We start from the raw sequence: 11526 nt of genomic DNA, 5'->3' as shown, positions 1-11526 counted from the left end.
GATGGTATCACCATAAAGACTAACCTAACCACATAGAACATGGGTCTCAAGCCTTTGTCCTCTTGAATGCATAGATGTTGTGCTTTCACAAGTTCTAATCATCTAAACGATTTAGCATCAGGATTGCACAATAAAACGACAACTCAATTTACATTTTGTAATGAAGTCTTTATTTTCATAAACACATTCAATGTATATGCCTTTTCTAATAACATTTTCCATCAAACAGAGAGTCTTAAATAGGAACAAAACAAATATACATTAAGACACAACAGTATAGTTCCCCCTTAATAATAGTATAACAAACCTCCTATATAACCTATGGAATGCCAGACTACACAAAAACTAACCAATAAACACAGAAAAAAATTAAAAGGATAAAATGATTCACTTACAACTTCAGATGAACATAATTATCAAAAAATATGTTATGGGACCTTTTAATCAACTGACATTGAAGTATTTAGATAAACTGGGTATCAGTGCATCAGCATGTGACTTAGAGAAGTCCTCCTCAGGACTTTCAGTAAAACCTCACCACTTTCAATCCAGTTACCTTCAGCAGCAGAAAGAAAAACACTATTTAAATACACTGACAAACACCACCCAGGAGAAAGCTTTACAACTTGGGCATAATGCAGATGTAATGTGGGTATAGTGTTTTTACACAGCTATAAAAGGTTAACGGTTAAGTCTCCAGTAAAATGTTTCACACCACAACGAGACCACTTGGTCGTGGTAGGAGATGAACAGGGGAGATCACTTGATACAAATCAGCCAGCTAATATCAAACAGCGAGTCAGCATCAGCTGTGCATCCAGGTGGATAGGTGTCTTTGTGATAAGTAATGGGAGAGAGTAGGTGCTCATGAATACTTTTGGCGGGCTTTAGCAGTGCTTTGGCGTGAAAACATAAGGCTGCTATCATGCAGAGACAGTGCCTGTCCCTAACTGATGGCCAGTGAACAGTGTGGGGCTAGTGATAGGGAAATGGCAGTGTCTGAGTAACAGAGGGCCGGAGAACGGGGAGATGCATGTCTCTTCAGTCCAGTTGGAGAGAGATGCATATTTTTTTCTACTGAAGCCATCCAAGCAGTACAATGGAATGTACTGTACATGCTTTAGGTGCACCATTTGTCTTTCTGTTTAAGCATATGATTTAGCATGGGTGTCATGCTTGGCCAATCACCACGCTTTAATTGGGCTACTTCATAGACAGTAACTTAGATGTAAGAACAGTACAGTAACATCATGCAAGTAATGCAGGCAGTTTACACTGGCACATCCAGATTACAGGACACTGTTCGAAGCCTTCTGCAATCGGGTTGGAAAGTGTAAGAACAATGAGTAGGAAGGGGTGGCACAGAGGGGTGAACGGGGACATGCCAGAGCAGGCCACGTGACGCGTGTCAGTGTCACTAGTGTTATACGACTTCCTCCCAGACAAACATCCTGGAGCACAACATTGCTCTAACATTGTTTGGAACAGAATCTCATACTTTTTCACCTTCTCTTTCCCATAAGCCGTAGTGGTTAAAGTCTCAAGAATAGTAGTGCACAATTATTCTGAGGACATGGCAAAATGGCATCTTCAGTGTCACAGAGTAAAGCATGGAGGTCAGGTAAATAAGGAAGCAAAAGGCCAAAGCAGCAGAATAACTCCGTTTTGTGATTGTCTGGATGATGTCATCTTCATTAATAACAGTTCCATCTAGATTTTGATCAAGGATATGACAGCAAAACATAGATTTTGGTTGTATTTTTTTTAAATCCGGTTTTGGGGTGCTGTTTTCTGTCCGGTTTTGGATTATGAGAAGTTTAGTCCAATGAATACATTCAAAGCAGAGCACCTAGCCAGGTGGCATCCAAAACAAAAGCACCTTCTGCTCTGTTTGAGTCTTAAACTATTATATTTTCATTAATTCAACTCTGAACACCATAATGACTACTGGAAACTATTTCATTATGACAAATCTTCTTCACATTGGCACTTCTTTAAGCTGATTTGAACTAGCTTTGCTTTAAAAATAAAGCCATTAAAAAGGTTTCTCACAATAAATACAGTACTTACATTTTTTTGTGTGCCAGAAGAGCAGAGGGGATGCCATGTGGTAGGGGGGTGAAGGCCACAGTACACAAGAGAGATGGGGCCTTTTCAGGGAATACAGAAACTAGAGCAGGGGATATGTGGGATAACACTGGATGGACCGAGGGGAAGGGACCAATGGTTATCTCAGCTAGCTGCTTTATGGCTTTCATTGTAGTGGCTGTGTTAGGGGGTGTGAGATTGGGCTGTAGTTTGAGAGGTGTACTCTCTATACTTCAGGCACAGTGAAGGGGTTTGGTGTGAGGCGAGATTTAGCAGCCACAGCCCCCATGGTTCTCTGGAGGCGAGTCCTGTAGACTGGTGCTCCTGTGATTGGACAACAGGTTGGCATCTCCGCCCATGCTCTCGTTCATCTTCTCACAGATGACGTCTACCAGCCGCTCAAACACCTGCTTCACGTTGATGTTATCCTTGGCGCTGGCCTCGAAGAACTGGAACCCTGTCAGACAGAGACGGGGAAATTTAGTAGAGTAATTACTTACTGTGGAGAGATTAAGAAAAGCAGATGAGATATTTAGGCTTAAGTGTTCGGTGTCCCCTGCTATATCTGTGTGTAAGTGTGTTCTCATGAGGTCAGTATGCTGTGGTAGTGTGACCTCTTGCTGTATAGCCTTTGCAAAGACTGCATGCTGTTGTGGATGGTACTCACCAAGATCTTTGGCCAGTCTCTGGCTATCCTCTGTGGGGACTAGCCTGTCATCCTCCAGTTCACACTTGTTTCCCACCAGGATCACCTGTGCGTTGTCCCAAGAGTATGTCTTAATCTGAGTTGCCCTGTATGACCGAGGTGAGAGTAGACGAATGCAGTCTGAGAAGGCAGCAGGGTCAATATGGAAATGATGGAACCTTTCACCTTTCACTCACCAGTCCTGAACTGCGTTGAAGGAGTCCTGGTTGGTGATGTCATACATGAGCAGGAAGCCCATGGCTCCTCTGTAGTAGGCTGTGGTGATGGTACGGTAGCGTTCCTGTCCTGCTGTGTCCTGTGGGGAATATGATGGATGGTCATTCTTTACAGGTTGGGTTTGGGAACATGTTAACATGTTAAATTGTGTGGTATTTTGTGAGACCAGAAGGGGGCGATATTGACTAAGACCTACAGACTTGAGATGCTAGAGGTGAATATGTGTGTGTGTGTACGCTTGTAAATATTCAGGAGGTTTAGAAAAGACTACAATTATTATTATTTTAACATACAAAATGGATATTTGACATAAATAAACATACTTCTGTGATAGTGCTTTGACCATTTAAAGTGTCCACTATCAGCCTAAACCTTTCCACCCAAAGCCACTGTCAACTTCAGACTATTACAAATTAAAGTGTCAGATACATGATTAAACAGAGTAACATCTACATTTGCCATGTCCATCAACATAACTTCTTGTCAAACAACAAACCCTGGCCCACTATGAAAAACCCAGTAAGAACAAAAAGAACATGGAGAGCGTCAGACGTCGATAACAGCTCTCTGGTGCCGCAGAGCTGTAGAGACCTGTTTATCAGAAACATCTTTCAATTAAGTAGAGGATGAGTGTGATGTCAGAGCTGTAGAGACCTGTTTATCAGAAACATCTTTCAATTAAGTAGAGGATGAGTGTGATGTCAGAGCTGTAGAGACCTGTTTATCAGAAACATCTTTCAATTAAGTAGAGGATGAGTGTGATGTCAGAGCTGTAGAGACCTGTTTATCAGAAACATCTTTCAATTAAGTAGAGGATGAGTGTGATGTCAGAGCTGTAGAGACCTGTTTATCAGAAACATCTTTCAATTAAGTAGAGGATGAGTGTGATGTCAGAGCTGTAGAGACCTGTTTATCAGAAACATCTTTCAATTAAGTAGAGGATGAGTGTGATGTCAGAGCTGTAGAGACCTGTTTATCAGAAACATCTTTCAATTAAGTAGAGGATGAGTGTGATGTCAGAGCTGTAGAGACCTGTTTATCAGAAACATCTTTCAATTAAGTAGAGGATGAGTGTGATGTCAGAGCTGTAGAGACCTGTTTATCAGAAACATCTTTCAATTAAGTAGAGGATGAGTGTGATGTCAGAGCTGTAGAGACCTGTTTATCAGAAACATCTTTCAATTAAGTAGAGGATGAGTGTGATGTCAGAGCTGTAGAGACCTGTTTATCAGAAACATCTTTCAATTAAGTAGAGGATGAGTGTGATGTCAGAGCTGTAGAGACCTGTTTATCAGAAACATCTTTCAATTAAGTAGAGGATGAGTGTGATGTCAGAGCTGTAGAGACCTGTTTATCAGAAACATCTTTCAATTAAGTAGAGGATGAGTGTGATGTCAGAGCTGTAGAGACCTGTTTATCAGAAACATCTTTCAATTAAGTAGAGGATGAGTGTGATGTCAGAGTTGCTTCCCTAGAAAAGGTTAACATGAAAAAAAATAGTCAAGCAGGTGAGGGGATTAAATTGGCATGGCAACTATCCTTGGCCGTCGCTTGGTAACCTGGCCTCGGTCCCTCATTTGCATTGGAGGACTTTACATCACTGAATAGTGTGTGTGTGGGGGGGGTGGGGGGGGGTTATGAATGTTTCATTAGGGCTAATGGTGTGCAGGGTAGTCAGCCTGAACAAACTGCCACCGATTTAGAGATTGCAAGAAATAGAGCTGTTCTTAACTAAGAACAGGTGCCGGGCTAGAGAGACAAGTGAGTGTGTGAGACGGTTATCCGCAGCAGTGTACTTCTGTTAAATGACCTTACCCAGAAGCAGTGGCAGTTCTAGACCATTTCAACTGGGGGGGCCAAGCTGGGGCCAGTTGTACTGTTAGAGGGGCCAGTTACATTAGACGTTATTGTTGTCATATCGTTTTCTTCACTGCATTGCAGGCATTAGCAGGCAAAAGACCATGTTCATAATCATCCTCGTTGCCACTGTCTAATAACGGATGTAAAAAAAGAACGATAGCAAAAATGAGTTATGTAAAAATGATTTCATACTCCACATTTAGGGGGGCCACAAGGGGGTCCAAAATTGTTGTCACAGGGGCAATGGCCCCCCATCAGAACCGCTAGTGCCCAGAAGGAGAGTATGCATCATCTCAGGGTCATTTTTGTGTAATTTATGAATGAAAGATACCAGATGCATATCTTAGCTGATATGTGCAGACATGATCAAATATTTGGCAGGGTAATGGATCTTACAGTAGCACTAACCAAATACACTGTCCCCATGGCTCACGCTGTCTCCACTATACACCAAGTAAAGAAAATACTGTCAAAAAGCATATGCATGATGACAATGAGTGTAAAATGGTTGGGGGTCAGAGCCATTGATGTCACTAGGACCCTTCTCAGCATGCGTCACCTGGTCCTGCCGCCCACACAAAGCAGGGACACACACTAAGCCCTGGGCTTTGTGGTTCCGACACCAGGTGTGTCATTGTGCAGTTAACATATTGCCATGTGGTGTATCCTAGAATAAACAGTATGGTTCAGGTTGAGAAATATAGAAGGCTTCAAATTAAACTCATTTGTAAAACCACAAAAATATTTTCAAGCCTTTCTCATGCCACACACGAGGAGGAAAGCTTGCAGCAGTGTGGACAGGGCACCACCTGTACACTCTTCATAGAGTGGCGAGGCTCAGAGGGTTTGAGTGAAAACAGGACACTGCGGATTAAACGCCCCTGGCCATTCCACATAGGGTTGTTCATTAACTGTGCACTTGCTCTCGAAGCCAGGTCTCATTTATTGGACATGGTTGATACTTCCACACCTCCAGTGTATGAGGCAAACTGAGGAGGGTTTTATTCTTCTCCGATTTGAAACTCACTGGATGCTCATCGGATGGCATTCAGTGATCCCAGCCACCACTGACGACATTAAACCAGATCACGTGTCCTCGGTGCAAACAGGGTCGGTGCGTCAGTCAGCTTGGTTTTGGTGTGGACACGGTTGCTCCTGATTCATCTTGATTGAATACAATACCATATAGGATGTTTGTCTTGTTTAAACAGCATTCACTGTAAGTGAAAATAGTTTCAAGGCAAACACTTTCAGGCGTCAGGGGACTAGGCTACATATAAATAAATTGTACAAATCTGGTAGCCCTGTAATTCAAGCATTTCCACAGAACCACCTTTTTTTCCAATCAGTTCTTTTGACCAATCAGTTCAGTTCTGAAAAAGATCTGATGTGGTTGGTCAAAAGACCAATAAGTGGAAAATGGATGAGAATTGGTCTGTCTGTCCAAACACAGCCTTAGTCTCTAGAGCATGTGGTGCAAGCAGCAGCAACACATTGCAGTAGCTTGAGATGAGAAACCAAGTTTTCAGCAAAACATACGAGAAACAGAGGGTAAAATCATTGGTGGAAAAAGTACTAAATGGTCATACTTGAGTAAAAGCAAAGGTACCTTAATAGAAAATGACTCCAGTGAAAGTCACCCAGTAAAATACTACTTAAGTTAAAGCGTCTGGTTTTAAATGTACTTAATTAAAATGACTAAATTGTCATACTTGAGTAAAGGTAAAAAATGACATGCTATACATCTAATTCCTTATATTAAGCAAACCCGATGGCATGATTTACAGAAAACCAGGGGCACACTCCAACACTCAGACATCTTTTAAAAATGCAGTATTTGTATTTAGTGAGTTCGCCAGAGGCATTATATTGATAGGTGTGTGAATTGGACCATATTGATGTCCTGACTGAGCATTTCAAATGTAATGGATACTTTTGGGTGTCAAGGAAAGTGTATGGGAGTAAAAAGAACATATTGTCTTTGGAATAAAATGGAGTAAAATTTGTCAAATATTAATTGTAAAGTACCCCAAACAATGACTTAAGTAGTACTTCAAAGTACTTTTATACCACTGTTTAAAATGCAAGGGCCTTGCAGATGAAAGTTGGTGATTGACCCACTATAGAATTATCAGCCTTCTGTCACAAAAACTAAATTCAATAGCGAAGGATTTGGCCTATGGATTTATATTCTGGTTTAATACAGAAGACAACTTTCCTCTTTTGATGGGATGTGTATGAGAGTCCACTATGATGGGAAAAAAATGTGGCACAAAGGTGGCAATCATGTTGTAGAGACCATAGCTGGCATGTGGGACAAAATGCATAAGGCTAACTCACCCATATCTGTAGCTTTATCCTTTTCTCATTGCGGAAGACGGTCTTGACCTTGAAGTCTATGCCCACGGTGGAGACAAAGGCTGAGGTGAAGGAGTCATCAGCATAGCGGAACAGGAAGCTGGTCTTCCCCACACTGCTGTTGCCAATGATCAGCAGCTTGAACATGTAGTCAAAGTTCTGGTCAGCCGCATCCTTCTGGGCAGGCTGCTGCTGAAGGCGAGAGTCATTCACTGACGCCATCTAGAGGGGAAGGCAGAGGTGAGAGGTGATACTACAGCTCAGGGTGAATTAAACACCAAATCATCAGGTTAGGGGCTCGTAAGTAAGCATTTCACTGTAAGGTCTACACCTGTTGTAGTCGGTGCATGTGACTAATAACATTTGATATGAGTCTTTGAATTTCATACCAATACAACTCAACAGTTGGTAGGTAAAATCAACAGGCCAGGCTCAGTCCCCTAAATTGTTATGATCCAGTAATGAAAGGTTGCGGGGAGTTTTCAAAACCTGCTCGTCATAGCTATTATGACTCAGTCACTTGCAGACTGCAGCATCTGCCACTGGGTATCAAATTGCACACCATAAAGACCTTTTAGTGCCTGTCACTCGTTCCTAAAAGTGGGTGTAATGACTGCAAGGAATGGGTGTGAAAGGAGAGTCCATGGCCTTCCCCCTCATCCTCAGCTGAACAATCAGGGCTGCACACCACAGCTTCCCTCTGATGAGGACTGTCTCCTTGGAAACCGGTCCAGAACATAGCCACCAGGCCCATTAGTGGGCCAGGCCAGCTAGCTCAGCATGGCCATCTTAAGAAGTAGTGATATTTAACAACAAAGGGGAATGTAGAGGATGGTCCACAGACACTGTTGTGGGGCAAAGAAAATCTCTTGTTGAAGCTGTATCTCTACGATTCCATGTTTGTGCCCACCGAGATTATAGGGGTGCGAGAGTGAGTCACTGCCCCTTACTTTTAACATGGGGGATGAGCGTTGCGGTAAATGTGTTAAATAAGGCAAATGCATGATGTAAAGGCCAAAAGGATTTTGTAAAGATTCTGTGCAAAAGGCAGGTCTGTACTATAATCCCCTATCACATGGCACCAATCAAACTTTCATCTGACCATTGCTTTGTGGGTCTAAAGTCATTGGATCATAGGTCCCACACTGTGTGTACAAAGAATATGTGGGAAACCCATTGAATCAAATGTTTTCCTCTCAGAATGTAAGCCTGTTAAATCCTGGTCACGTCATGCACATTTACACTGTGGCTCAAGAAGTCTTAAGGCAAAATAATATTTGGGGAAACTGTTTTTCTACCCTAAATCTGTGGCAACTGTTGTGCTGCTGAGGCAATGAGTAGCCTACAATACCCAATATCACTCAATTCAATATCCAATTGTACAATAATCATATTATATAATCCATCCCAACGCTACAGTCATACTGTCCAAATTATTATAAGATATTAGAGACCAAAGTTACTGAATGATGAAGTGTTGAGAAACACATGGCCAAAACTGTTTGTGGACAAGTAGCATTAGATGACTTTGACCAGGGGGTGATGAATTTAATACTGGCATGCCACCATCTGCCACAATAATCGGGTACATCTCTGACGGGACAGATTTTACATCACTGTCATCACAGAACAGGCCTCCACTTAGTAGAGTTGAAATGGGAGTTGGTTTTTTATGCACTGGAGAAGCATTAGTTCTGTAAAACAAATAAGAGGCCATTATGGTGAATAGGCCTATTGTGGTCTCTCAGCTGGCACTGTTTGCTGAGTAAGGTCCCTGGCTGTTATAGGAAATTAACTCTTGATTGGTTGGCAGCTGTCTGTTCCCTATAAAAGAATGGTCGTAAACACAGGTGGTGAAGGAAGTAGGCTAGTAAAATGTAGTGGTTTCAGTATACCTGGACAAGCTCATATTAATAGCACAATAAGTAGGCCTATACTAGTCAACTCACTCCCTACCCATCATATTGAAAGTTGTCAAGTGTCCATTCTCCATAAGCCCTTGATCATGACTCTCAGTTTCATTACATTACACATAAGTTATTGGACAAAGGAATCTTCTGTATGGGGGGAGTTCTGTTAAGAGCCCCGATGCTCAATCTGAACATTAACAAATGTCTGTTTTGGAAGCATAAGGACCTTATCTTTCATATCAGTGAGAAATCATTTAAAAAGGTTGAATTGATACACCTTGATAGGGTTAGTGTCAGTGGAGGAAGACTCATAATAATGGCTAGAAAGGAGTGAATGGCATCAAACACATGGAACCTATGTGTTTGATGCATGTTAACCATTCCACTCCAGCCATTAGCACGAGCCTGTCCTCCCCAATCAAGGTGCCACCAACCTCCTGTGGTTAGTGTTCCCACAAGGCCATATCTCCATGTTACAGAGCTTGTTTATTGAAGATAAGAGGCGACCACCTGTGCTAATTAGCTATGGAGCGTGCTCTGAACACATATATGTAAGCGTAACTCGGGAGGTGTAGTTTTGTCAGATGGAGGCACCCATAGCTGTATAGATCTGTGACCAAACATGTTTTTATTTGAAGGATTCTTTCTCGCTAATGCAAAGGCCACAGCAAGCGATGATTTGACGTTTCAAAACGTTGAAACACAGCGTCGGGATTTTAGTTCACATGAGAGTCGTGGATGAAGCTAATGGCTGAAAACTGTAGGGATAAGGCAAATGCCGCCTAGAGTTTGACAGCTATATCTCTATATGATATAGAACTGCCAAAGTAGACCTTATACAGAGAATGGGGGTGAAGAAAATCCATAGCTGACCATTTGTCCTTTCGGTACTTCAAATCGCACCAGGTGCTCGAAAACCTGTTGTCACATTATAGAAACATGTAAAACTAAGTCCAGTGTACATTAAATTGAGTTAAGTAAACGAGAATACAATGCCCAGCAAACTATTTTCGTTTGGACATGAAAGAAGCTGGACAAAGGCGCAGAAAATATTGACCAAACTTTTTCCAACCACTTACCTAATCTATGGAAACGGAATTTCTTTGACTTTAACCTTCAATGTTATTTCCTTTCAAGTGAAGAGTGAAAGTTCCCTCGGGTCTTCAACAACCGGAATTCTCTTTCCGCCCACCGCTTTCTGCCTCACCGTTTTCCTCTGAGCGTTTGCGGAATAGAACAGGCAGCTCCCGGATCTCGTTTGTGTACAGGAGCACCCTTCGAGAGCGCAGCAGTCAGTGTAGTGATCACCTCACACGCCAGTATTCACACAGCTATAATCTCTCACACACTTCCAGATAGCAAATTTCCTGTACTTTATGATCCCTCACTCAGCTCTAGCCTGTTTCGAAATAAGAGCTTTCACAAATCAAGGCAGCATATACAGTATGTTTGTGTTTGACTGATGTTAATGTGTATTAAATTGTTGAATAAAATAGAGAATATTCTGAGCTGGGTCAGTCTTCTGATCTGAACTTCAGAGATGCTCTGCAGTCTGCCAACCTCATAATTTATTAAGTATAACTCAACATTTGATAATGCAGAGTTGCAGATCATTAGAAATACACTAATGAGATCACTGGTCTCAGATTCTAAAATGTTGTGTAAGTTAATATTTCTGTGCAGATATGGTAGGCCAACTTTGGAAAAGCATCCACCAGTTAATAAATCAGAAGTATTTCCATGAGTGAATAAGTGCACATCCTTGACACTTCCTGGTGTTTTAGACCAGGGTTTCCCAAACTCGGTCCTGGGGCCCCCTTTAGGTGCACATTTTGTTTTTTGCCCAAGCACTACACAGCTGATTCAAATAATCAAAGCCACCAACCTCCTGTGGTTAGTGATAGGGAAAAAACTAAACATGCACCCAGTTTTGGAAATACTGTTTTAGACACTTGCTCATAGTCACTACTTAGGAATTCCAGAAATCAGCAATGTGTGAAATGTTTTTTCTACTAATGCACATGAAGGGTACTTTGTTTTCTAGTTCACACGGCTTACTTCCAGCAGCACCAGTTTGTGGCTCATTGACCTGCTATGGTATCTGGGTAATGTAACATGGGAAGTGAATGAGTTTGGTTGTGGTGTACCTGTATATCTGTAAATAATTTGGTATTTTTTCCTTTTTTTGAAAAGTAAACAAAGTGTTAGTTCACTCCAAGAGAAACTCCAGAATTGGTGGCCTGGTTTACCTCTAATTACATAGGGAGAGATTTCTCTTGAAATCTCACATAATCAGAGAGTAGATGAACTTTTGCTGCTGGAGTTAAAAGAATGCTATTTCCTGTTGCCACTTAAGCCTGTCTGACAAGGCTCATCTCAAGAGGAAGT

The 11526-nt window shown here is 41.8% G+C and overlaps 1 protein-coding gene across 1 annotated transcript; it reads right to left on the bottom strand.

The window, feature by feature from the left end:
- Positions 1-147: 147 nt before the first annotated feature.
- LOC106601190 (ras-related protein Rab-3D) lies at positions 148-10482 on the bottom strand. Its single transcript, XM_045720360.1, has 5 exons — positions 10218-10482; positions 7211-7450; positions 2971-3089; positions 2756-2880; positions 148-2545 (listed from the first exon to the last, which is right to left on the bottom strand). Exons 2-5 carry the CDS (start codon positions 7448-7450, stop codon positions 2358-2360), a joined length of 672 nt encoding a protein of 223 aa, XP_045576316.1. The 5' UTR covers positions 10218-10482; the 3' UTR covers positions 148-2357.
- Positions 10483-11526: the final 1044 nt, after the last annotated feature.

This window comes from Salmo salar, chromosome ssa06 (genome assembly GCF_905237065.1).
Source record: "Salmo salar chromosome ssa06, Ssal_v3.1, whole genome shotgun sequence".
Lineage (NCBI taxonomy): Eukaryota > Metazoa > Chordata > Actinopteri > Salmoniformes > Salmonidae > Salmo > Salmo salar.
Note: the sequence above shows the minus strand (reverse complement) of the source record. Positions and strands in the feature narration are given on the sequence as shown.